General features: G+C 47.1%; 1 protein-coding gene across 8 annotated transcripts; it reads right to left on the bottom strand.

Annotated features, from left to right (window-relative positions):
* Window positions 1-7: 7 nt before the first annotated feature.
* Window positions 8-27,414, bottom strand: RCOR2 (REST corepressor 2). 8 transcript variants are annotated; one of them, XM_081842950.1, is made up of 14 exons: window positions 24,570-27,414; window positions 23,700-23,766; window positions 9,899-11,333; window positions 9,229-9,325; window positions 7,237-7,293; window positions 6,387-6,467; window positions 5,379-5,431; window positions 4,596-4,757; window positions 3,792-3,916; window positions 3,014-3,083; window positions 2,222-2,437; window positions 1,953-2,030; window positions 1,771-1,828; window positions 8-1,452 (listed from the first exon to the last, which is right to left on the bottom strand). In XM_081842950.1, exons 3-14 carry the CDS (start codon window positions 9,926-9,928, stop codon window positions 779-781), a joined length of 1,701 nt encoding a protein of 566 aa, XP_081699076.1. In that variant the 5' UTR covers window positions 9,929-11,333; window positions 23,700-23,766; window positions 24,570-27,414; the 3' UTR covers window positions 8-778. The 8 variants fall into 8 exon arrangements, with proteins under 8 accessions (XP_081699076.1, XP_081699077.1, XP_081699078.1 ...); XM_081842951.1 differs by having other exon boundaries at window positions 9,899-11,119; XM_081842952.1 differs by having other exon boundaries at window positions 9,899-10,506.
* Window positions 27,415-27,888: the final 474 nt, after the last annotated feature.

Genomic DNA, 27,888 nt, shown 5'->3' with positions numbered 1-27,888 from the left:
CAGCCAGTTGTAACAAAATACCTTTATTGAAAATGCTCCATGGACGACAACAACAACAAAAGACTCCCAGCAATGGGTGGGGCCTTGGAGGGGAATCGTACACAGAAGACTGCCCAATCCTACTCTTTAGGGAGTCGTTACATCTTTGCTGCCAGGGACTCCTGCCTGGCAAGGTGGACAGGCAAGTACAGAGCAAAGCAAGCTGCCACTCATTCCCTCCCCCCCTTCCAAATCTCCATGTAGAAACTGGAGAGGAAGGGAAATTGCTGTTACAGAGAGAGGGGCATCTTTACTTGGGAGCACTCTTGCCTCTGCATCCAGTCTGATCAGGTGTAAATCTTCCCTCCTTCCTCCCCCTCCCCCCAAGCTTCCACCTGTGTCAACTCTGACATACCTCCCCTTGCCCTCCCCCCAATCCCCGATTCACACAGGCACTGACGCAACTGATCCTGCAAAAGTGTAAACATAATCCAAACCCACCCCAAGCTACTAGTCCTATCACTTCCTTTCTCTTCCCTCCCCTCCCAAGAAAAAAAAAAAAACCCACCCCACCCCAATGTACATGGGATTGGGATTCCTTGCCAGCTTTCTGGATGCTACCTGAACTGGGTCAGATGACAGTTGGGACCCCGAAGCCCCTCCTTCCCCTGTTCCCTTTTCATGACCACCACAGCCGATGCACACCTTGTGGGGGGAGAGGAGGACTGTACCAATCCCAGCTGTGACTGTTGTAGAGCCAGGCTCACAGATGTCAAAGGAAGCACTTTGAAACCCCTCCTCAGAGGGAGCTGGAGGAGGGGGGAGAGGGCTCTCCTATCCCACCAAGGAGTGATGGGGGGTGCTGGCCACTGCGGGGCGCTTGTCGCGAGGTGGCTGGCCGAATAAGCGGGGGTGGCGGCTGGTTGAGCGACAGTCTGGGCTGCAGGAAGCGGCCTTGCTGCAGTGGTGGGGGTTGGCGGTGCAGCGTGGGTGCTGTTGGAAGTGTGGGCCTCAGCAAAGGGGGTGGCTGTGAGAGGGCAGCAGGTGGTGGCCGGGGAGACGCTGGGAGTGGCGGCGGAGGGGGCAGTGGCGGCGGTTGCTGCTGCTGCTGCTGCAGGGAACGGGACACCGCAGTGATCTGTACCTGCAAAAGGGCAGAAGGAGAGCTTTCAGTGCTGGAGAAGCTCAAGAGGTCTGTGCGGTGTTGGTACTTGGGGGCAGCCCCTCTCCTCACCTCATCTTCTTCCTCACTGCTTGCTAACGAAGCGCTAGAGCTCTTTTGGTCCTGAGAAGGGGAGCTACCTTGGGGGGCAGCCGGCCCCACACCCTCCTGCTCAGCCTCCCATTCCTGCAGCACCTCTTCCAAGTTGAACCGGCGCCGGTAGCTGACAAAGAAAGTCTTCACCTGGGCAACTGTCTTGTTGCCAATCACCTCTGCGATGGCCTGGAAATCTTTGCCGTATTTTCGGATGGCTGAGCAGGAAAAGAGAGGTGATTTTTGCACCGTCCCGCAACATAACCAAATGCCACCATTTGGCAAGCCAGCTACCTACTGTTGTGTCTCCAGGCCCCCAATCCATGGTAGAGAAGTTTGGTATAGAGGGTGCCACTTTAGGGTGATCATAACCTGCACTCTGGCCCTCAAATCCCAAAGACCAATAGCCTTCTCTGATACAACAGGGGGGAATAACCCATCCATCCTCTCCTAGTTCAGCCCTGCATTGCTAAGAGGAGGCAGCCTGTCACCTCTCTGCTGCATGGGCTCCCACCTGCTGGACCTTGAAGGCTCACCCTGTACAGCCAGCAGCTGTTCATCTGTTGTCCAGCGTGAATTGAACTTGATGTTTGTCTGCAAGGGAGAAAAGGAGCGTGTCTGAGCTTTGCATCCCTCCCTCTTATGCCTCCCCCGAACAGAGAAATCTGGAAACTACCATTACAGAAAAAGGGCAGCTTGCCTGCGCATGCACACTCACCTCGGGTGGCCGTAGTTTGTCTATTCCACCTTCTAGCACCTGCTTCATACTGCTATTGATCTGCTTGATGCTCTGTACCTAGTATGGACAGAGACTGGAAGGTCAGGAGGCAACAGCTCCCTTGCCCACCCCCATAGTCTGAAGAGCCCAAATTCTTTGGAAGATGAAAAGGAGAACAGGTTTTCCGTAAGGGGCGGTGCATGCTCATTGGGAGGGAGGCAGGCAGGCAGCAAGTTGTGACCACGTGTACACACTTAGGATTTTGCTACCTGGCGCTTGAGGGAAACCAGCTGGGAGTCCAGGTGGCGCAGGGTGAGAACAGCCATGTCTGGGCTGGCAGACAGGCCCGTAATGTCCTCCTGGCTCAGGTACATGCCCTTGGGAGGACGCCGGCGAGTGCGTAGTGGGTGGTGCCGATACTGGGACAGTTGCACCTCCTTCTTCACAGGCCCTGGCTTGCTGTTCAGGGGCTTCTGGTAACTAGGCTGGAGAGGAGAAAATGAGAGTGAGAGAAAATTGAACAGGACCTCCCTTCAAATTTATCATGGTTTTTACTGCCCCACTGCAGCTCTTCCTCCCATGCCCTTTAATGCTGCTTCCTTGAGGAGCTGGATTGTAATCTGTCTTGGCAGGGGTAACTCCTTGGGTTGTATCCAGTGCTAGTTGTACTCAGTACAGATCCACTGAAGTTAATAGACATGGCTAACTTAGGTTCTTTATTTCAGTGGGTCGACCCCCCAGGTAGAACTTCACTGGTTACTTCACTGGTTCATCTTCCTTAGGTTAATGTATCAGCCAGTCCTCTACCACCCAGTTCCTTTTGACATACAGTTGTCATTCAGTTATAGCTCTTTTAAGCGGTTTAATGTTCCTTGGCACATGACATCTCCATCTTGATAAATTCAGGACTTTGTGTGCCCTGTACTTAAAAAAACACACACCAAAAACCATTTTCATGGCAAAGTGCCTGTTTTCTTGCCGCTGAAGGTACTGGAACCATGTTGACCCTTGTTTATCTTAGCTACCCTTAGTTTAGACCTGTTAGTGGCCATTCCCCTTACCTCCTTCTTGGGATCCATGGCATCAAATTCACCCTCACTAGCCTGCCGTCCTTCCTCCAGTTCATCATTACTGTAGGGGAAATGCAGCAGACATTAGACGTTATTCTGCTTGCTCCAGAATATGACTTGCCTCTCCGGCAGTCTTTTTCTGGTTTCTCCAAATAGGTCTCTTCCCCCTACTGGGCTATTGCCATCCTTGCTTTGAGCTCTTCTGGGAGGCAGGAATTACTGCTGTTCAGTGCATCCTGGCTCGGCTTCACTGGAGAAAACGAACTTCTGGCCATCTCTGCTTGTGCCCCCACTTTTTCCCAAGCAGTGGGAGAAACTTAAATTGCAGGAGAAAAGTTTGGAATTCTGTCACGTACTTAAAAAAAAACAAAAAACTAGTTTTCAGTGATGCAGTGGTTAGCACAAGCAGGGGTCTTGGAGTTTTAGAAGTCCAGGCTGTGTCCACCGAAGAATTGCGTACAAGGTAGTCACTTCCAAGCCATCAATGTTTTGCCTGGTTCTGTCCTTGCTAGATTGCAATTGGTTTTATGGGCAAATCTTGACATTATACTCAGCTTAACTGGGTTTCGGCAGGCTCCCTGCCTCAGAAACTGATTTGTAGTGTTCCATTAATTGGTGGGGTCCCACTAATGAAACTGCTTTGGGGTTGAAGGCAAAGTTATTGGCTCTGTGACAAGCCCAGCCACCCAGCTACCTCTGCTACAAACCCTTTCCTTCACGAGCCTGCTAAGCCCATCCACCCCACGTACATGCACTCTTGGTCTCTGACCTGTCATCCTTTTCCTTCTTGCTGAGCAGCTTGCGGGCCTGCCGATCCATCACGCTAGTCCTGCTCCGGGTTTTCTTCCAGGAGTAGTAATACTTCACCAGGCTGGGAATCATCTTATCAGGAAGCTAAGCAAGGAGTCGCAGGAGGAACGGTGAGTAGAAGAGGGCAGCCAAAACCTGAATTACTGTGTGGCACAAGGTAATTCTAATAGGCATGTAATTAGGCCATGGAGTGATGCTCAAATACAGAGTTAACGAGTAGAGCTGTGGCACTGGGTCATTCGTATATTGTGTGTGAGAGACAGGAGGTGCCAGAATGGGACTAGTGAAATGGGGAATCTGGTCCAGAAACAACCATCAGCCCATATAGTTGCATAAGCTGGCTCCCCATACAGAGTAAAAAGGGGATACAGAACAGGGGAAAATCATGGTGCAGCCAGCCCAGGATTTCAAAGAGCAGGCCTTAAAACAGTTTTGTAAATTGTCCATATAGGCACATATCTGGTTGCAAGTTTTGGAGGGGGACTTATGCAAGATACCCTCAGCCTTACCTCCACCTTGCTGCTATCCCTATTTCCCATTCCTTGCCCTCTTCTTCTTGGCCAACTGAACCAGGGCCAAGAGGGTGAGGAAAGGCTGCTCCCCTCCTTCACTTGCATCACTGCTCACCCAGAGAACAGCCAGGAGGTGGCAGTAGGGCTGCGGAAGGGGCCTGACGAGGCCAACCTGGCACTGGTTGAGAAGAAGATTGTTCTTTGGACCCCAGCCACCCTGCCACTTACACCAGCAATAGGGGAACGCATACCATCTGCTGGATTCGAGCAAAACTCTTGCCATGGAAGCTGAAGGCTTGCTCAAACAGGACTTTGTCCTCCACCGTCCACTCATCAGGGAATGGTGTGAAATTGGCCAAGTCAGCCAGGGACTTCTCCACATCGTGTTTGTGCCACAGCAGCATCCCCAGAGCCTGTTGGGGGAAAGAAGGCAATGGGTAAGAGAGAGGAGTGACTGTCCCAGCAATGGAATGTCACTCCTGAAAATGTGGCTCCTGAAAGTCTGGCGATACCTAAGTTTCTGGCAATTCTGAAGATTAAGATAGTGATGGCAAGCAGGTCAGTGAAAGAGAGATGGCCTAGGAAGGGTTACCTTTGGCCATGGAATGGCATGTTTGTCAGCTCTTGGGGGAGGGATCCCTCTTAAATGTATCTCTCAATCTCTCACCTGGTCCTGTGGTATCACATTTTTGCTATGAGAAAATGCCTATCTTAAGACTGGGTAGCATTGTTTCCAATAAGCTTTTACTGGCTTACAAGTTGATGCTAAATGGAATGAAGTGTCCAATAAATCTAATTTGGTTAACCCGATCCAACAATGTCTAATTTTGTGGAATTTGCTCTGCTCTTATAGAATTTGTAGGATATCAGAAATGTTGAGTTAGGGTCAAGAAACAAGGGGTTGTATTCAACTTAAGATTTACACTGAATTAATGACCACCACTAAGTTAGGTCCAGTAATTTTAATGAGTCTGCTCCAAGTAAAACTTGTTGAAGCACCACCCAGGGAATCCAGTTTGTTCTGGTTTTCCTACCTGCTCTATGTTGTATCCGTGCTTCTCCTTGGCCATGGCAATATATTTGTCCACTAGAGGGAGAAAGAGGCAACCGTCAGTGCTGGGGGAGGGAAACAGAGAAGATGTAGATTCTTCATCCTCTGACATCTCTTTCCCTCGGTGGTTGACTAGCCTGCCTGCCTGCCCGGTGGGGATGGCAGTGATCATCTCCTCTTCCATGACATCCACAACCACTTTTGGGGCTTCCGGTGAGGAGCCCCTCCTGCTAGCAAAGAGGGGAGAAAATTGTAGTGCTATGTTGCGGTGCACCCTCTAGAGGAACATAAAAGCAGGCATGTGGCCAGAGGGTCCAGCACGCACTAGATCAGTGTTACAAGAGCACTGCCCAAGAGATGTGTCTGCCGGTCCCATGTGAATTCATGTTTGGGAAGGAGGGGAGAAGCATCCCCCATAGAAGTGGAAAGTGTGGCTGTAAAATATATTATGTACATGTGATATATTCTCACACAAACCCTTAATGGCAAAGCCATTGGGGTGACAATTGGCCATGCATCAATCTTTTGCCGCCCTCTTCAAAAGTGACAGCACTACCTGGGCAAGCGGAACCCCAACTTTGGGCCTCTCTGCTTCAGCATAGGCAGCGACACCATTTCTCTCCGCCCCCCCCCCCCAGCTGCCTGCACCAGCCAGATTAATAACCCAGGAGCCGGAGGCAGCGCACCAGCCGCTCGGTAATTGCTTCTAGGAGTCCCGGGAGGGGGGGAAGGGGGAGCTGTCAATCAGAGGCTCTGTTACCAGCTGAAGATGGAATGCATTTCCCCACCCCCACCCCTATTTTAGCCAGGCTGGTTCTTGGTTGATTCTGGAACTGGTTCAGAATCCAGGCCAGGGAGCAAAGGCTGTTGGAACATCCAACATGGCCTGAAGGGAGGAGAGCTCCACAGGAGTGCACAGGGCCCAGGCCCAGCCATTGATCTGACCTGGCCTTTCCACTTTTTACACAATAAAGAGGGAGGAGCAACTCACATTTGGCATCAGAGACGCAATGATTTGGAGACCAAACGAGCATCCCTTTCAACTCCTTGTTGCTGTAGCGAGCTGGGCTCTCTGAATTACAAAGACAGAGGGAAGAGAAAGCTTTAAGCACTCTGGGCAGGATCTCCTGATAGGTTCATCTGCTGCTGAAAATCAAGGTGGTGAGAGAGGAATGCAGTTGTGCTGAAGCAAGCAGTGGATGGCTTGGTGTCCACACAAATACAACCTCTCTCCGGTATCCTAGCCAGCAGTACGGGCTATCCCAGCTCAGTCAGCTTTCACTGTGTTTTCCTGGTAGTTGACCGCCCCCCCCCTCCATCACACCCACTCAGTCTGCTCATGTCTTCAGTCCCCACCTGTATTACACATTATCCAACACTTTGGTGGACCCCTCTCTTCACTCTTGGACAGCATGTGGGGAGGAGGTACATATAATTTCACCCCACTCACCCCGGAACCAAGAGCAAAGACAGGTGGAGCCTCCAGGTCCAGAAACTAGCAGCTACGCGTTGCCAGGGTGGTTGTAAGCAGGAGGCGCCAAAGATTTGGCACTGGAAGAGAGTGTGACTGCATTAGAGCTTCGGGCTGCTGTCAGGTGCAGGAGGGGGATGGTCAGAGAGAAGCCATCTGGTGCAGCAGGGTGGGGGTGGGACCCGTCGCCCTTGTTCACCTTAGGGGGAAATGCTCAGGTTCCACTTAGGAAGGAGGAGGACTCAGAATGCAATGATCCACCAGGACTGTTAAGCCAGAGCCTTTATTTGAAGGAGCCGGGAACATGACTGCCTTCTTGCTTAACCCTCTCCTGTAATCTGTAATGCTTATATGTGCCCCCCCCCTTTACCTGGTTTGCACTCTGGAATCACAGCTTGGTAATCTGCTCCCACACGGATCATGCTGTCTGTAAGGGAACAAGAAAGACAAGCTTGAAGGACCTGCTGCTGCAAGGGAGAGAGGGCAAAGGCTGGCTCAGACAGCGATACAAGCCCTCAAGAGAGGAGTCGGATCATTGAATAGCCTCAAATGCCCAGAGACATTCCCAAGGGATGTGGAGAGTGCAGGAAGCAGAATGAGACGCTCCACTGCTTTTAAGTTCAGTGGTCCAGCATAGTATTTGGGGGAGACTTCTACTGTATATGAAGGGGCAACTGCATGTGTTGGTTGGGAGGAGTCCTGGTTCTACTTGAGATATTGCAGTGGGGTGTTTGTGTGTTCCTTCTATCACTGCCTTGCTCCATTCTCAAAGGTGGTGGCGGTATGGCCAAGGGGGCAACAGTATAAATGGCTGAGCAAGCCATAGCAGCTTTCCAAATGAATAAGGAGGATCTTGGTACAAACACTCAGTGCACATACCCTCCACCACCCGAAGCACTTTGGCACTTGAGAAGCAAGGACCCTTGGGAGCCCTCCAGGGAAACATCAAGAGAAAGGCTACTGCTGAGAAACCTTCCCAGGCAGCAAATGCACCATTTTCACCATAACTTTGGATAGCCTAGTATTTTCTCCACCACCCCCTGCAAACTCCTGTTACTTAAAAAAAAACACCAAAAAAAAAAAAACCCCAAGCTACCAAGCAGCTGCTGAACGGCAGGCAAGATCTGGAAACATTTAGCCAACGTCATGCCAAGGAGCTCCTGAGCTTTCACTTTCTGGCAGAGGGGCCAAGAAACACATGCTGGGCTGGGGGCCGAGTGTCTGCTGAAAGGGCTCCATATCCATTCTGGGAAACACACACACTGTGCCCTACAGAGCAGTTTCTGGGATGGCAGTGATGGGATCCTCATGTGGCCATGTGCAGGAAGGGGCAAGGTTCTCCAGATATATCTTGGGGGCACCATCTGCACCTCCCCCAAGAGTGCATCTGGCAGCTCTAGGGTGGTGTTGGGCAGGGTGGGGTGAGGGGTGGATGTCAGTTGGCAAAGACAAATAACACCACCTTAGGGCCATGCACCATCACCACCCGGCTCACTAGAGCATGATCCAATATTCAAGGTGGAGAGAGAGAACTAGAGAAGGCAGCAGTCCTATCCAACAGTTCAAGAGAGCTAAAGCAAAACCTGCTGGTGGATGGATGGTCATGGTTATACTATCAGGGTAAACACACACATACACACACCTTGAAATGCAGGTGACACACTGAGGTAGCTTCTGTCCAAAATTTGTTTTGAGAATGAAATCTTACTAGGGTGGTTTTACTTGTGTTGTGTATCTATAGCCTGTGGCAGATGGACAAAAGTCTCTCCCCATCCAGCCCTATCAACAGCACTGTATATCTCCTAGAGCAGATGTTCAGCTGCAGGTGCACCAGTGGACATGTGGAGTACTGGGCGGGGGGTTGTCCCTCCACCACCACATCCCACAGAGAATGGAGGGAGGTGGAAGAGGAAGCCTAACAAAGCCAGAGGTGTACAGGAAATCATAACAGAGTTCGGGTGGGAGGGTGGGGAGAGAGATGACGGGAGGGCTCTGGGGACAATAAAGCTATGAGCTCAAACCCAAACCAACTTTCTAATTCTAGCCCCCAGCTGGCTCCTTTGTTAACCTGGCCAATGGGTGAAGGTGGAAAAAAGGAAAGGGGCAGTTGCAGAGGATCCCCACCCTCATCATGCTTCTGGGTCTGACCACACAGGCAAAAATGGATCAAATGTCAGAGGTAAGATAGGTGGGTGATCACTAAAGTGTGAAGCAACTGGAAAGGATTAAGGGAAAGAAGTGTCTCTTCCAACCACAGTGACCTGGCAACTATCACACTGTTTTATTCAAGGATCCCAAGCAGCAGCATAACACATGCTTGGGCTGACATTTGGGAAGATGCACTTCACTAACAGCACCTCACCTTTTGGAACACCTTGAGCCAGACTAACACCTGTGCGTCCCCCTTTCTTCTTTTGAAGCCTCATGTCACAACACTGAAGGAGCTCATCATCTGCTTCCTGCAATCAGGGTAAGACTCTCTTTTGCACACTCCTAGCTCTCTCCCTGCACCATCTCTGTTGCTTTACAAACTACAGTTTTCCAAGTTACATGTTTCTCACATGCTGTCATATGCACCCCAAAACAAACATTTTCTTAGATATATTATCCATCAGCTGTGCCCCCACAACCTCACCCCACAGCCCTCATGGAGCCAGATTTCTCTCTGCACCCCCCCCCCCATTTGTGTTACCAGCTCTCCCACGCCCACTCTCACTCTGTGGCCAGTAGAGGGCAAGGTGAGCCTGATAAAGGCCTTTCCCCTCTATTGGAAAGAGCCAAACTAAAGCCATTGGTGTCATGAGCTCAGTGGCCTGAAGTCCAGCTCCAAAAGGGTCCCTGATACCAAACTCTTTGTTCCACCGCAGCACACCACAGTGGATTCTCTCAGCCCTCTTTTTAACTGGGGCATCTTAGACCTTCAACCCACGCATCCATTGGTTCAAATCCTCCCACCCCCTTGAGTACAATGAAGTCTTGAGAAACAGCCACTTTTAATAACTCCTCGTGTGAGTGTAGCATGCTTGGCTTACCGTGGGAGTGTTCCTCTTCACTGCTGTCATCTTCTGAGTTCTGGTGGTTGCCGTTGGTGGCTGACTTGGACCGGCTTCTGGACAGGATCCCTGATTTTTCCATTACGGAAGGCATCTTCCAAGTCCCAGCAGACCACCGGGCTGGGAAAGGATATATTTTCCCCTTCCAGTCTTCGTACCTCTTTCAGGAAACTGAAATACTTGTGTGTTATTTAAATTTTAAAAAACTGAAGTTCCGCCGTTTCTTCTCCCCCTTTGCTGCAACTTCCAACTTTAAAACATTAAGAGGAGGAAATTAATGCCCCTTGTAAAAATCCATTGCAGTGAAGGTAGGAGTTAAACGTAAATTCTGTGCAAAGGGAGGAAAGATCAGAGTTCAGGTTTTCCTTTCCCACTCTGAAATTTTGTCTCTCATTCCAAAGTTACTGTAAACTTCCTTGTAATGGGTATGAACCATGAGGGGAAACTCGGTACTGCTGAAGTTATGTAGAAGATGCTCTGAGAAAGTGGGGAGCTTAACACCTGGAATAGATGTGTGTTTGGGGGAGCAGCAACCTAAAAAAGATAACTTCTAAAATAAGCTGCTTCTCCAGCTAAGATCCTCCAATCTGCAAAAAGAAGAAGGGGGAAGGAGGAAATATCACCTTAAAAATCCTAGGTAAACGTAAAAGGGGGAGAAGTCCTTTGGTCCCTAAAAGTCTACCTAAGCCCCCCCCCTCAAAAAAAGATCAGTCCTTTTCTTTTCTTCTTCAGAGCTGCAGTAACTTGTACAAAAAGGGAATATCCTCTCCAGAGTCCCAGTTTTTATCACCAGGAAAGAGAAGAAGGATCAGGAGGAAAGCCTCCCTCGTGCGTGTGAGGCACTTAAAGGAAAAGTTGCATGAGGAGGATTATTTGCAGGCGCTGCCGTCTCCTACTGCTGCCGCCACCATCTCTTTTTCCCTCCCTCTCACACAATGAGTCTGTGGCTGCTTTGCTCTTGCTCTTGCTCCTGCTGCTGCTGCTGCTCCTGCTGCTGCTGTGAGAAAGTAGTTCCAGTTCTCTGCCTTAGCACCTCTCCTCAGACTCTTCCGCCTGCCTGCACATCTGGCCAGAGGAGGCACGCAGGGGCAAGAGGCGCGCAGAAAGGGGAGGGTGGAGGCCAGATGTGCAGAATGGGGAGGGAAAGGTCAGGAGCAGGGAGGGAGCACATCAGTCCTCTGAAAGCACAAGCTGCTCTGTCTTAAAAAAGAGAGAAAAGAAAAGAATTCCCATTTCTTCAAAGGGGTGAAGGATAGAGGAAGTCTGTTCCCCTTGTAGCGAATGAGGAGAAGGTGCTGTGAGATGCTGATATTCAATTCCCAGCAGGAGACACGTGGGAAAGTCTCTCTTCCCCCTCCATTGCTTCTGCTCTAATCTGGCTTCTCTCACTTTCTCCTTATCCAGGAGAAAGGCACTGTTTGGTAGCAGCAGAACAGTAGCATCTTTATAAGATACATAACTGTGAGGTCATCTAACACTCTCAAAATTTCACTTAGCTGTCATTTTATGCTCACTATGTAGAGCTTTGGCTGCTGTGTATGGGAGAGTTCCAAAGTGAGAGAAAACAAGTCCACACCCCTATATCAGATTGACCTATTCCCTTGGCATCACTATCTCCACCACACTGCTTTTTAGAAGACAGCTTCAATCTGGATAGCTCTGCAATTCTGCAGAACAGAACTATGAAAACCCAAATGAACCCACTCACCCCACCCTCTACACAGAGGGGCACAATTAGTTGAGAAGGAAGTAGCCCTTTACTAGGCTCATTGAAATGAACACGAGCGAAACACTATGATGTTCTTGCGCAGTTCGCATTCATTTCAGGGGAGCCTATGTAAGAGAATTACCAATGGTTGTGAGTCCTATTCATCAGATCAGACCCTTTTCTCCTCTGCCACACCACAATCAGCTGCCTAAGGCAGCCAATTAACCTTTCCTCATGGTTGGGCTGCTTCTGTCTAAATTCTCTTCGGTGGTCTCACTCATGGAGAAGGATAAAATGGTAGCCCTTACACAAGGTTTACTGCACACAGGAGCAGCCCATGCACAAAGCGAGGTGAAGCCATTTGCTTCAGGTAGCGGATCCAACCCTCCCCTCCCCCATTGTTGTGTGCCTGCTAGCCCCACCAGGGCTTCCTGCACCACCATTACAGCACCATTGCCCTTGCAGCTGCAGCCTTGCCACTGTGTCATGGTGGCAGCATGGGCACAGCCACAGGTGAGGGTACAGTTGCAGTGCTAGACTGCAGGGACTGGGTGAGCGCAGGGACCTGGATCTGCTGGGGGGGGGCAGCAGGGCATTTTGCCTGCAGTGACAAAATGTCTTGGGCCAGCCCTGCACACCTGTGTCTATGAATATAAACCATAGTGAAGAAACAAAAAGCAAATGTTCTTAAAAACCCCATTACACGCAAGTTAAAAATATTATTCTAGTAATAATAAACTGATTTACAAGGAAAATACAACATATCAGGTAGCCACTTGGATTCAAACCAATCTTCCTGTGGGATGTCTTGCAGAAGTGACACTGCAAATGTCAGTGTTGGGGGTGGGGGATTTAAGCCATTTCCTGGCTACATTCAAGATTAAACTGAATGGTGGTTGTGCATTTAACATTGCGTGGAGAAACTCAGGTCCATGGGACTCTCCTCAGGCCACACCCCTTGCTAGTCCTGTGTCCATGTTCCCAATCAAAGACAATCTTTTCCCTACCTCCTCTCCCATCCCCCACTTGAAGCAAACTGATTTAAGTATTTGGCAATGTGTATCTAGGAGAGAGGAGGTCCATTTAATTGTTTCTAGCAATAGGCACTCAGTGTGAGTTGGCCAGAGTGAGTAAGAGTTCCTGAGGAAGAATTGCATAAGGTATGAAAAGGGTCCTTAAAGGAAGCCACAAATTTAGGCTCTTTACACACCAAGCACTTAAGCACTCCCAACTCATAGTGCTGGGAACTTTAATTTACACCTCACAGAGCTACAATTCCCAGCACCCTTCTCATGAGTTTGGGGGGAGGGGTGTGTTTTGAATGTGTGGGGTGTACGCTGCCTAACTTTTAAGACCTGGGTTTACCTAACTCTACCCCTTCTTCGCATGGTGATCCAGGACTCCAGGTAAATTGTCCATCCAATTACCAGCTGCTAACCCAAAAAACTCTACCATGCTTTCCTCTATTCATCCTTTCTCTGTCTACCCCAGCCTGCTTAACATTAGGTCCTTTCCCCACATTTCCCGTCAGCCTGCTAGAACTTTCGGTGATTTCTACGGAAATTCACGAGGTGATGCCCCCCTGCTTTCCCTTTTTGGTTGTTTCAGGCATTCTCTCTTCTTCCATTTCATAAATATCAGCCTCTCTTATTTCCTGTCATTTTACTCGCAATAGGATTCACTGTGGGAATAGACTACCAGCCTCCAAGGCAGCCAGACTAATGATTCAGGAGGGCTAAAAAATATTGTGGAGATCTGAAAGAGCATGGCTAAACAGGGCCATAAAATAATGGCTGGTTGAGGAGGGCTGTGGTGGGTGGCGGAGAGAAGCAAGGTGACAAAACTGCGCCTGGGTGCAAAGAGGCATGGCACTGTCAACATGACAGAGAAATTCCCTGCTGGAAGGAGAGAGCAGAGGAGGAACAATAGCTTCTTCCCCAACCCTGCTGCTTGGAAGCGGGAGGAAGCAAAGGGGAGAATTTTAGTAGGGAATTCTGTTTGTTCACAGACTCTTTGTAGCAGCTCTTTGATGTGTCAAAGGAGCTCAGGTCCTAGGCTGCCTTCCAGCCCTGTATGGTGGAGGTGGTGAGGAGCGCAGTGGGGGGAGAGGGGATTGAGCTGGCAGGAAGGGAGGGAGGACTCTGGGAGCTGAGGCCATCCACCCTGTCTCTGGAGTCTTGTTTGTTTCCTGGTCAATTAGCTGGAATGGAATGCAGGGGTCAGGGTTTTCTATCTTGGCTGCTTCTGCAAAGGAGAGCAGTTACTCTGGTTTTGTGTCCTGAGATGGGCTATCATCCCATCTTCAGCTCAATTGTGGAACCTGATTTTAATTTTTATTTTATAGAGTCCATGAGAGGACAGAATAAGAGGGGACAGCCGTGTGTAGAGGGGGGGGGGCAGTTTGTGCCTGATTGATTATGGTGTATGGAGCTGTAGTCCATCATCCAGGAAGCATTACAGGCTTCTCTCTTCCCTACACAAAGGAGGGGGATTTGTGGCATTGGAGAGCTGTAGTGAAGAGGATGTAGAAGCACACAACTTCTGCTTTCTACAGCAACAAAATCTCAAAGCTTGCTGAGGCACATTGTTGTTATTCCTAGCTGGAGATTAGAGACCGAGAAACAGATTTTCCTAAGTGTACCTTGTGAATCTAGATGGCTCCTGGACTGTAAGCAGATGTGTCTCCTTTCTCTCTCTCTCTCTCTCTCTCTCTCTCTGTGTGTGTGTGTGTGTGTGTGTGTGTTTACAATATATGTGGCTGGGCTAGAATTTGAACCCAAGTGGCTAACAATGAGAATAAGGAACATGGAAGCATGTAAAACTGTAAAGCATATGCACACATTTGTACACACACCTAGACCAGTGTAATACACACATGATGAAACTGATACCTCTTGCAGCACAGCAAACCTAACACCACAAGCCCCTTCAGCCTTTGTGGCAGTTTAGATCTGCTGGGATGAGCAGCTGCATAACAGAGGAAAAACCATTTTATTTAGGCCTTAGCCACGCTAGGAGGACACAGTGTTTTAGTCAGACAAGGGCTAAATCCATTCAGTACAGGCAGCTATGGAAGGGAGTTTGCTTCCTGCAGCAAGGACCGGACAAACACAGTCCTCTAACGGCATGACATGCTGTCACAAAAGGCATGAAAAACAGAGCAGGCCTGGGTAAGGTAAATGGATCAAGGGAGAAACTGAAATGGAAAAACAAACATTCCCAGCGGTCACTAACCAAACCATTTTCCCCCTCAACCCCAAACACCACACCAAATCCAGCATTCTATTCTCTCACTCTGCCTTCATCCCAAAATTTCAAGAGCTATGAGCTACACCCTTAGAACAATGGATAACAAAGACAGCAGAAAGTTCACTACCTCTACTCTCACTCCACATGTAAGTGATGTCTCTTAAATCACATCCTCTTGTCAGTCAGTCATTCAAATATCTATTCACACATGCACACTAATCCCCTCCACAAAAAAACTATAGCAGCCTATGCAGAAGTCATGCACACAGACCCGTCTACCACTGTCACAGTCACACAGGGGAAATCCTGCTCTTACATTTATTCTTCCCCATTCCCTTTCCCTTCTTCACCCCACCCCCATCCTGCCCTCCCACTGGAGCAGGACAAAGCAACTGCATTGTCTAAACAGACACCTGCTCCTTTGCTCGCTATGTGTGTGTGTGTACCATGCATATGCACGCGCGCGCACACACACACACACACACAGCAACAGCCCTATAAAAATGGCTGCATGAGGGAGACTGTTGGGGAGTAAGGAGTTATAAGTTATAGGGGAGCTTTTTCCTTCTTACTGCTCATTTCTCTTTGCAGAGGGAGTGGTGCAAGGAAAACCAGAATGTGAATGCCAGGCTGGGTGGCAATAGCAGCAGCTGCAAACACAAAAGCAAAGGGCCAGTCTGCCCACTTCCCACACAACACAGATTTGCTGACTCCCTGCTGGACTTCTGCCTCTCCCACCCCCTTTGCTTTATTTGAGTGACATGCTGGGGGTGGGGTTGAGAGCAGGAGCCCAGGATACTGTCCCAGGAAGGAGACAGTTGCCAAGCTGCGGAGAGAACCAGGCAAGAAGTGCTTTATTTTTTACCACCACCCCTTTATTGCTCGTATCATACAACCAGGGTAAATTGAGTGGGTCAGGACAAGGCCCCAAAATGGTTGATTTGCTGGAGATGACTATCTGTGTGTATTAAGAGGTTTGCAATGATTACGTGCCATGGTTATGATTAGACAATGGATAAAGCTAATGCGAGCCCCTGTGCTTCCGAACAGTAGAAAGATACAGCTATAGCTCACTGTTCCTGCCACCCACTCTGTTTGCAGTGGGGTCAGGAGGACACAGGATTTGGAGGGGAAGCCAACAAGGCTAAGACAAGAGGACCACAATCTTTACTTATGGGAGCAGTGGGGTGGCTTGTATCTCTCTGCAGCAGCACAGCCCTGCTGGCTCAATGCCCTGCTTGGGGTTTAGCTTCCATATTGGCTCAAAAATAAGAGACACCAACTCCCCTCTCAGGGTAGCACTGTTGATAGGGTTCTGAGATCTGGCAACTTCCACCATTATCACAATCTGGCCACTGTTTTTCTTCCAGCCAGGAAGATGCTGCCCCTGCCACAATGCACCCATAAGAACTGGACTGACATGAATGAAAAGTGGGATACTGTCCTGCTACTGCAACAGTCAGAAAAGCAAATACTCGAGTGCCTAACTCTTGATTTCAAGTGGGATGAATTACCACACAATCAATGGAAAATTGCTCCTACAGGAAAAGCAAAACTGTGTGTTTCTGTTCCAACAGTTAATCCAGTACGGCTGCCTTGTTTGACTGAGGGCAGAGACTTCGAGTGAGAAGGAGAGACACTCTGTGTGTGTGTTCATGCATGTGTGCACATAGACACACAGAATATACATGCAGGATTAGAAAGATTGCTTCAGTGGCTTTGGAATTACAGGGGAACATTTTACTCTGGCCCGCATTAATTCTGCTTTGATAGAACAGCTCTGTGCAGCTCAAAAGCTTGCATGCTCCAACTTGACACCAATAAACATTACTGCATTAAAATACAACACCTTGTCTGTATTGCATTTCTCTTTTTTGGGATTGACCCAGGAGCAGCTGTCATATGGAGTTACTGTGAGTGCACAAGAAAAAATAATGTGTTTGAGAGTGTGAGAGAGTGAGAGAGAAAGAAGGAGCACAGGTGCCTTTCACACATCATGAATGCATTCTCATGATGCAGATTCATGCAAGCATGTGCTTTTCGCTCTCCTCCTCCCAAGCTGAATTTCTATTTGGTGGGTATTTTCCTCTCTTCTTTCCAAGCCCCAAACTATAATCAGGCTCCTAAATTTAGAAGATACCAATGAGTAGCCTGCCTGGTCCCTTCACCGCATATGAGGCCATTCAAACCTCCTGCTGTCAGCAGGGATCCCAGAGTTCATGAGTCCGCCTACCCTTCCTCCCTCCACCAGCCCTCCCTCCACTGGGGCTGTGGGATGAGGAACCCGCAGGCTAGGGAGCCTAGAGTAGATGCTGACTAGTGTTGCAAACTCTCCAGTCTTCTCAGTGCACAAGCTGCTCCCCCTGCGGCATTTACAGAATAATAGGACATGTATGGGAGAACATGTGCCAATAATGCATGTGTATGTGTGTGTGTGCACATGCGCGTGTGCGTTGCACATGCATGCTCAGATGCAGCCCAAAGATGTGAATGCCCAAGTCTGTCTGCTTCAACATGGAGAAGCTGAACATCAAAGCCAAAGCACAAGGGGTGGGGGGAACTGATGCAAGGGAGAGTGAGAGCTCTGAACAGACCCAGCCGCTTTCCATCCTGCTGAAGATTAAAGGATCTGATTGCCCTCCAGGGAGCGTGCCTGGCCTGTAGCACTGCCCAGAGCAGAGGGAAGAGAAAGGGCCTGATTGGGGTCACGTACACACTCCCCCCCCCCATCGGCACACAGATACACAACTCTACTCTCCCCACCTATATCCAGAAGCACAGCCATGCTCCCTCAAGTCTAGTCACACTCCACATCCTGCATTCCCTTCTCTAGGCACACAAAGAGCCATACACACACTCCCTCGATTGTCACATGCTGTTGCTACTACTTCATCACTCTATGCATATACCATCACATTTCCCCACTGCCTGCCATCACATACTTCCTCCCTCACTCTGCTGCTGCAAAGCTACACTCATTCCACAGCTGCTGCTCCATAAACTCCATCCTTACACAGAGTCATACCCTTCCTGCTCATAAACCACAAACTGTGTCACTCCCCACCTTGAATGCAGAGAGTCACACACCACACAAGACTATGCTGTTCCCAATTTATATGCTCCCTCTCCAGTGCCTACAGCTGTTTCCTACCCAAGCATTCCACATACTTAACAGCTCTCTCTCTCTCTCTCTCTCTCTCTCTCTCACACACACACACACACACCTATGTATGGATTTCTCTGAACTACTTCTCATGTCTCTAGATTTAGTATTCTGCATGTATACCCTGTACTCAGATGTCCATTCCACATGTACTAACAATCCACAATGCCTATGCATCCCTCCCCAGTGCTCCTTCTCTGTGACAAGAGATCCACCTCTATAGAAATGTAGAACCCATAACCACTGCTTTACCGTTCATATAGCATTCCCACTCCTGATACAAAGACCCATCTTTTCCCACCCACTTAAGCCTTCTGCCCACTATTTCTAGGGTTTGCTGAATGACTTAGTTCTTCTTTTGCTGATTCTGCCTTCCTCATGATGGTCCCCAGCTTTCCAGCTACAGCAAACCTTCCCACTTCAGCACCTCCCCATCGTTTAGAGGCTAAGAAAGGGAAGGTTTGAGGTTGCATTTGTGCAGTGCAGTGGGGGGCTGCATCCACAATAAAATAAGTCCCTGGCTTCCCCCTTTTCCAGTGCACAAAGGCCTGGAAAATTCAAGTTTACTTTTGCAATAAATCTGCTCCACCCCCTCCCAATATGGTTCCTTCCCTTCTTCAGACCTCCCCCAGCTGCATTCTCCCTGCACACAGCTCCACCCCAACACAAAGGGGGGGGGGTAAATTCAGGAGAGACAGGCTCCCTCTTTTGTGCAGCCACACAAAGAACAAGGACTGGAAGCAGATGCCATCTGCTCCCTGCAACCTGACAGTCTTAAAGAGACAGACACTTCCCCCTCCCCCTCTGCCAGGAGAGCGAGGGGTGAGTGGGGGGAGGGTTGCTAGTGTTTGGTGGCAGGGAGGATGGAGAAGTGCAAGTTTCCCTTTTCACCCCAAATCCTAAACCTATCTGAGTGAAGAATGTTTGTTTGCACAATGTGATGGGGAAGGAGCCAGCTAAGTCCCAAGCACCAGTGACACCAGTTTAGGTTATTAACCTGCATGTTTGTGTGGCAGAACTATAGTAGTGGCAACAAGAAAGAGTAGGGAAAATTGCCTGCTCAGGCAAATGGATTTCATGGTGTCAGTTAGCCGCCTGCAGACACCCATACCTACAGCACCCCACTGTCACAAGAAGCACAATGTCTGCCCTTTTGTTCCCTTAGGGTGGAGATGGAGATGAAGCCCCATGCCCTGGTGCTTGAGGGGTTAAGCTTTCAGCAGTGGCAGCTGCGCCTTCAGTCAAGCTGTGCCAAGCCATCCTCTTGCAGCTCTACTCATCAGGAGGAGGAGTGGGGGGGCAACAAGAGATATGATCCAAGCTGCCTGTCCCTCTGGCCATGTCCATTCATGCTGGCCAAGAGAGGATATAGAATTTGACTGGCAGAAACCCCAAACCTGGAGAGGCCTGAAGGGAAAGTAGGAGGCTGCCACGGATGATGCCAGACAGAAAAGAAAGATGGGAGGGGGTGGCAGAATTGGACAGCAAGAAGCAATCTGCTCCCTGGGGAGTGTTGGTGAAGAGGTACAGGGTAGAGAGCAATATTGTTCTTCTTGGATTAACCACTAGTCCCTCTTGCCTGAGCTTGTCTATTTCTCTCTCTCTCTCTCTCTCTCTCTCTCAACTAGGAGGGTGATGATGCCTCCCCTCCGGAAGGAGGACACAGGAGCTTGTCTCTAGCAGCCTGGGAAAGGAGCCAATGTGGTGAAATGCAGCCTCCCCTCCTCCTGCCATCACCTTGGCCTTTCCCCTGGAGACTGGATACATGAGCTGGCTATGCAAGGAAGCTCACTCCCCCCCCCCGCACCCCCCCCCAGCAGTAAGAGAAGGAATACCTGCATTTCCTGAGCTGCTTTGTCATTCACAAAGCAAAAGGTACAATAGGCTGGAAATGGAAATAGTACCACCAGCATCTCTGCAAAAAGAACTACAAAATAAAAGCCATGACTGCGGATGCTACTCAAGGAAAGATGCTGGACAAGAAACCTGGTGGTGGTGTGGATCAGTTAGGCCAGAATGCTTTTTGAATATCAGCCAACAATATTCAGTTTGCAAACAGAGAGGAGAGAAACAGCCTGTTGTTCACACTCCATACTTTCTGTGCTCATATATTACAGTTAGCAACTTGTTTTTTTTTTATAAATATTTATTAAAGTTTTTAAATATAAATGCACACATAATAAACAATCTTACTTCTTTTACAACAATTTCAACACTTCTTTGGACTCCCTCACGTCTCCCGCTCCCATTTACATCGTTAAAATTTTTTTCCAAACAAATTATCAACTTGTTTACAATCTCATGTCCACTCATTCAAATATAATCTAGCACTTCTTCCAAAAAATTTTTATATTTTCTTTAGTCTCACTTATCATCAAATTTAAATCTAGTTTAGTGGTGGCCAATTTTTTATAATCTAGCATCCTTCTTAACATTCAACCAAATTACAATGTTTTTGTAGATACATCTTAAATTTCTCCCAGTCTTCCTCCATCTTCTCTTCTCCCAGATCACGGATTCTGCCGGTCATCTCGGCCAGTTGCATATAGTCCATCAGCTGCATCTGCCACTCTTCCAGTGTGGGTAGATCTTGAGTTTCCCAGTTTTTTGCAATAAGAATCCTTGCTGCCGTTGTTGCATACATAAAAAATGTTCGATCCTTCTTTAACACCTTCTGGCCGACAATACCCAGAAGGAAGGCCTCTGGTTTCTTTGTGAAGGTATACTTAAATACCTTTTTCAGCTCATTATATATCATTTCCCAGAAGGCCTTCACCTTAGGGCATGTCCACCAGAGGTGAAAGAATGTTCCTTCATTTTCTCTGCATTTCCAACATTTATTATCAGACGAATGGTATATTTTGGCAAGTTTAACTGGGGTCATGTGCCATCTATATATCATTTTCATTACATTTTCCTTCAGAGCATTACATGCGGTGAAGTTCAGCCCAGTGGTCCACAACCTTTCCCAGTCCTCAAACATAATGTTATGCCCAATGTCCTGTGCCCATTTTATCATAGCCGATTTAACCATTTCGTCTTGTGTATTCCATTTTAGCAGCAAGTTATACATTCTAGATAGTACCTTGGTCTTTGGTTCTAACAATTCTGTTTCTAACTTCGATTTCTCCACCTGGAACCCTAACTTTTTGTACAGTTAGCAACTTGATCTACAACTGGCATAGCCATAAGAAGTGCAAGAGGACCTGTACTTCTCAACAGAGAAGAACTGTTGCAGCTATAAATGTAATATGTAGTTCCAGGTTTGGAAGAGCAGAATGAGGGGAAGCAGCTGGACTGAAGGTCAATTCTTGGAAAAGGAGATGGGGGGGGGGATGTGGTTTGGGGCCCAATGGTGGAAGGCAGAGTATAGAATGGCAGAAGGCTGGGTCAAAGAGCTGTTTAACATAAAGGGAGGGAGACAAGGGCCTGAAGGGTTGAGGCACTTGTGCCTAGCTGCAGGGAAACTGCTTCCATGTGTGAAATAACACCCAAGGAATGAGAGCTGAAGAGCACCCTCAAAACTTTTGTCACAAAAATCCAAGGCCAGGAGAATCAAAAGGCCACAGTTTTGGACTGAAAAGCAGGCTGTGGCTGTTCATACAGACAAAGACATGAAACTGCATTAAGGACTCTGGCAGCAATCATTCAGAAATGAAGCATTTTGCTCTGATCATATTCACAAGTTCAGGAAAATACTATTTGCAAATATATAAAAATGTAGTATTCCCATCTTTATAAAGATTAATGCATACTTCCAGTGTATGAGATAAACTGATAGAGAGATAATGCGAACCAAGGACACTACAGTGGTACCTCGGGTTAAGAACTTAATTTGTTCTGGAGGTTCATTCTTAACCTGAAACTGTTCTTAACCTGAGGTACCACTTTAGCTAATGGGGCCTCCTGCTGCCGCCGTGCAGCCGTTCTCATCCTGAAGCAAAATTCTTAACCCGAGGCACTATTTCTGGGTTAGTGGAGTCTGTAACCTGAAGCGTCTGTAACCTGAAGCATCTGTAACCTGAGGTCCCACTGTGTTAATCTGAGCAAAGCTGCTGCACTTACAGAACTCAGGCAAAAAACACACAATGAATTATCAAGGTTGTGAAAAGCAGCAGTAGGGAACCTGTGGCCCTCCAGATGTTGATGGACTCCAGTTCTTATCAGCTCCAGTCAGCATGGCCAATGGTCAGAAATTATGGAAGTCGGAGTGCAACAATATATGGAAGGTCGCAGTTTCCCACCTCTGATGTTAAATTTTGTGTTTTTATCACCTTCCCCTCTGTGGGCCTCTGGAGCCACTAACTGCTTCTGATGCTTCTCTGAATGGGTTTCGGTTCCAGCAGGCTAACAGGGAACCATGATGCTTTGTGCTATATAATACATTCAAAACAAGGATACAGGTAATATTCAGAGGAAGAAAGCTGAGTCACAAAGCAGAGGACTGGAATTAAACACAGGTTTAATCTGTGTGACCTAGGTAAATCACATGATCTCACTAGGTCCTTGTGCTTTCAAAAGGAGGAGATGGTGATGACGCAAGCTTAATAATGAGAGAGAAATGTGTGGAGTTAAAGGGGTAAAAATGCATGTTAAAAGGTCATATATGTTAAAAGGTTAGTGCTGAGAATCTTACATATTGTTGTAAGATACTACAGCAGGGAGAGCAGCAAGCAGTACAGGATGGTGGGGGTGCTGAGTGAGAGAGTGCCCTCTAACTTGTGATCTCATTCTTCTTTGACTCTAATTCCAGTCTCAGGGACATTTCCTCCAAAGGTGACACTGGGTCTCTGGCACACAACCTGAATCCAGGGTCATATGACCCAGTGAAAAAGCAAGCAACAACATCCCAAGTGACCTGGAGGCAACTCAGTACCACCTCCTAGTTTAATTCATCTCCTGCCCCCACCCCATCATAGCATGGAAGGAGGAAGCGGTTGAACCTCCCCCTTTTCCGTCTAGTTTTGAGGGGGGAAACTTACAGCACAAGCGCCCTCTGGTGCCTGACAGGTTGCATAAGCAAAATAGGGTGTTTTTTTTAACAATACATCTGGTTTTAATCTTCACATGTGCCCTGCCCAGTATCATCAGGCATGCCCTCTCTAAAATAGGTAGGATGTTCCTTAGTCAGTTCCTGTTCCCTCCACAAGGTATTATCAAGATGGTTCGTGAACTTTATATATTTTATTTTTTGGTATTGTATTTTAACAGTACTGAACTGTGAAAAATTCACATCTGGAAATTGATATTGAGGGAAGAGGAATAAAACACTTGATTTTAAGGAAAGAGACAAAGAGGAAGCTACTAATTAAAGGGAGACCACCCCAGAAAAACCTTCCCAGTTATCACTCCATACTGGACTGAAATACCATTTGAATAAAAAGAAATCACCACAGATCAGTTCTGAGATGGGAAGGCAACACAGAATATTCTCAAATGAAATAATAAAGTAGCTGGAGAAACCCAGCCAGATGGGCAGGGTATAAATAATAAATTATTATTATTATTATTATTATTATTATTATTAGGTGGCAATGACACCTCCTGGGTTTTCTATAAAATTGCAGTGAACAAAGGATGTCTATTCCAGACCAAATGACTGGTAAAACCAAGTGTAGTATATAAGCTGTGAGCCTGGAGAGATCTAGATCAAAGCTTACCTTTGCCATGAACTCAGTAGGTGGTCTTCTTAGATAAACTACAGTTCTCCTGGTCTCAGCTCTCTATCTGCAATATAGGAATAATAGTAACCTACATTACAGGGCTGTTGTAAGATTTCCTGAGTTTAAGTCAAATCCTTTTAATATCTGAAATGTGCAATATTAATATTTAAAGCATTATTGTGAGGCAAAACCCACCTATAAAAACCAAGTATCTTCTTGCAATAAAACCATGTTTAGCCACATTGACTGCAATGAGACTAAACCAGATTAAGTGTGGTGTGTGGATTGTAGCCTCAGGCAAAGAAGCCATCCCCTCCAGCTACAGGAATAGGAATAAGCATCTGTAGGGACTGCTTGGAGAGGAGGGCGCAGATAAAAGATCCAAAGGCTTTGTGTCTTTGTGTTTCAAAGTAAAAGATTCTCATCCCCAGCTAGACTCTCCAGGATCAATTTGTTGTTTGATGATGAAAGAGCAAACCGTACATGGCAAAGCCAACCATAGCCTCCCCAATGGCCTTCTCCTTATTTCTTGTTCCTTCTCCCAACATTTACTCTCTTTCCTCTTCCCCCACCCCCTCGTTCATTCCTCTCACATATTCAACAACACTGGTTGGATAGAGGTCAAAACGGGCTGACAGGAGCCTATTTCCTGGGATGTGACAAAAGTTCAGCCTGCCTCAGGGCAGTTTACAAAAAGCAAAAGTCCTCGATCTATTGGAGCTGATCCCTATAAGAAATGGGCTTGTGTACTTGCCAAATTAATACTTTTGAATATCTAGGGTGCTGCAGCTGATGTGTTCTGTGGGGCTGGGATGTTCTGGCTTTAAGGAGACACACACAACAAAAAAGAGGTTTCTGGAACTTTACCTTTTCCCAAGGAGAGTCCGATGTCCTGTTGTGACTTCAAAACTACAACAAGCCTTACAAATCAACCAGGAAGCCACACCTTCTCCTCTACAAGTCCATATCTGCAATCCCAGATGTTTTCGTGCTGATGGTGATTTTTCAGTTGTGCAAGAGGAGGAGAAGCACTCTGCACATGTTCAAAAGCCCTCAGCCATGTCAGAGCTGAGCCCTGTGTTTCAAACTCTGATGAGCCTTGGCTCAGATTAAATCCTACTGAAGAAGAACTCATCTTAGCCCTGCCGCAAACAAGTGACATAAAAGATTGTGTGAGTTTATAACAAGAGTTGATCACCTTTTGGTCTGATTTTACTGGGCTATCTCTCCTTTTAGTGAAAGATCAGGAATAGGTAGGGAAACATTTTAGGAGTCATAGAAGGTGTAGGTAGAGTGATTAGGAAAGATGGAGCACAGAAGATTAAACCAAGAAGTTAACACCATCATGAGGACCTGCAGAGTGTGCGTACCCTCTAGAACTAAGCTGAAATTTATCAGAAAAGAATTCCACACTGAACAGATGATTCTTTTTCTAAAAAAAATGGGTCACACATTTTTATGTTCTTTAAAAATTATATTTTTATTGGCTTTATATGACTACAATTGTATTTCCCTCCAGTCTTATTGCCAGCTGCACATAAGGTTCTACCAAAAAAAGCAGCTCTAAAGGAACACATTGATATCTGAATGGGGACATGTGATTTAGAATTTGAAAAACAAGGGAGAATTTCTTAGGTTGTTCCAAGTAGAGCTGAAACAACCATGAACTTTAGACTGTGAATTAAAAAATGCTAATAAAAATGTTAATAAAATAATTAGTTTCAAACTCTAAAAAATAAATCCCAAACTGAGCAAGAACGGCAAACTTCATTTTTCTGCAGAAGAGTGCAGGGAAAGGGCAAAGGGTTAAGTTGCAAGGAAATTCACAGGCTGAATATAAGAGTCTTGCTGGATCAGACTAAAGGCCCATCAAGTCCAGAATCTGTTTCTACAGTGGCCAATGAGATGCCTCTGGGCAGCCCACCAGGACATGAAGGCAACATTGCCTTTCTATCCCATTCGTACCTCCCAGCAGAAGCTCCTTATTTAAAGGTATTATATACTGCCTCTAAACAGAGATTCAATTTAGCCATCATGGCCAATTCCCATTTGTAGGCAACGACCAGCAGCACATATTATGGCAGTGAATTCCATATGTTAATTATGAATCATTGTGATGTGCTTTATTTCATCTCTGCTGAATCTATTGCCAGACATTCCATCTGATGAGAAACTGAAAATATTAACTGAAAATCCTGCATTGCATGACTAGATTTCCTATTGCTTTCCTCCCCCACACCCTTCCCTCTCAAATCCACTCTGGAGGGTCCCCCAACTCCAAAGAGCAGACTTTGAGACAGTCTCATTGCACAATTGAAATCCTTGTATATATTGGATAAAGCCCTTTCCCATTAGTAATATTTAGGTAAGAAATTCAATTTGCATATAGAATATATATTGATAAGAGTTTAATTACTTCTTTGTGCATTTGTAGTACAGTATAATAACCTGTATCCAGTGCTTTTTTTTCTGGGGAGACACAGGGGTACGCATACCCCTAAACATTTTGTGAATCTAAGATTGGTCTCATTAAAGGTAAAGGGACCCCTGACCATTAGGTCCAGTCGTGGCCGACTCTGGAGTTGCAGCGCTCATCTCGCTTTACTGGCCGAGGGAGCCAGCGTACAGCTTCCAGGTCATGTGGCCAGCATGACTAAGCCGCTTCTGGCGAATCAGAGCAGTGCACGGAAACCCCGTTTACCTTCCTGCCGGAGCGGTACCTATTTACCTACTTGCACTTTGACGTGCTTTCGAACTGCTAGGTTGGCAGGAGCAGGGACCGAGCAACGGGAGCTCACCCCGTCGTGGGGATTCGAACCACCGACCTTCTGATTGGCAGGCCCTAGGCTCTGTGGTTTAACCCACAGCGCCACCCACGTCCCTTGGTCTCACTGAGGGGCAGTATTTCAATATAAGTAGGAAAATGAGAGTACCCCTAAACATTTTTTTAGAAAAAAAAGCACTGCCTGTACAGTATCTGCTTCTAGGATATACCATAAATAAAAATTAAGTTGAAAATGTCAGGAGCAGTCATTTTAAGCACTTAATCATGCCAAATATTTAAAGATGGATAAGCTGGCGGTAGGGAGCATTACAAAAGTTTATTTTATGGGATACTAGCAGCTCTGTATCTGGCACTGCTCAGGAATTCTAAGAAACCAAAAAATCAGTGAAGTTTTTTAATTGGTTGTTAGAATCAGTGGTTTTGAAAAGTTCAGTCCACTATCTTGATTCAAAATGGCATGTCTTATTCAGAAGGAAAAACCCTGTTGCGAATAGGACTGCTGCCTAATTTCCCATGTGTGTGTTGCCTTTGCATACCAATTACTGTTTGTTCTTTATTGATTTTAAATTATGAACCACTATGGGTTGATTGGGCAGTATAAAAATGCCTAAATAAGTATTTCTACATTTAACATAGCATTTTTAATGGCTGACCTATGTTCTTCACTATGTTTTTAAATCTATTTTTGTTGTATATTGCTGTAATTTTATTCTCCCCCTCTCCATGTTAGTTTAAGCTGCTTTGAACGCATACAGTACTGGAAAAGTGGGGTATATTTTAAATCAATTGGATTATTTAATCTCTTAACTGAGACACACAGCTCATTATTTGGTACTTTTAAAAGTATAGGCTCTTTTTAAAGTACATATTGGAGATTTAAATAATGATAAATAATTAGCTAATGTTTTAATCCTTTTCAGAATGGTGTCCCGCTTTTTATTGTGCTAGTCACGATGACTGGCGGTGGCCTTTTAATATACGGATTCGAATTTTTAATTGTTCTTTTTTTAAAAAAAAAAGGGGGGGGGAAGGAAACGTAGTTAGAGCTGAAAAGCAAGGGCTATTATGAGGAGAAATTTGTTGAGGCACAGCAAAGTCATCCATCTCCCCTCTCACTGAGGTAAAACAGCCGTCTCTCCCAATAGCCAATCAGCGCGGAAGAAACTTCGCCTCAACGGTCCCCCCAAAGCGCGAGACCGGCGACCGAAGATTGAACCGGGGCACTCTGAGGGCTACACCGCGCACGCGCCATCCTCTCCCTCTCATCATAATCAAGGTCTTCCACACTTTCCCGCCTTTCCTCCGCTTTAAATTCTCCTCTTCCCTCCCCGCCTTCTGAAGCTTAGGCCACCAACCCCTCTTCGGCGCACGCGCTCCGGAAGCCCCTTTACCCCTACCTTC

The sequence above is a fragment of the Podarcis erhardii genome, assembly GCF_964252035.2.
Source record: "Podarcis erhardii genome assembly, chromosome: 15".
In the NCBI taxonomy this organism is placed as follows: Eukaryota; Metazoa; Chordata; class Lepidosauria; order Squamata; family Lacertidae; genus Podarcis; species Podarcis erhardii.
This window is presented reverse-complemented; position numbering and strand designations above follow the sequence as displayed.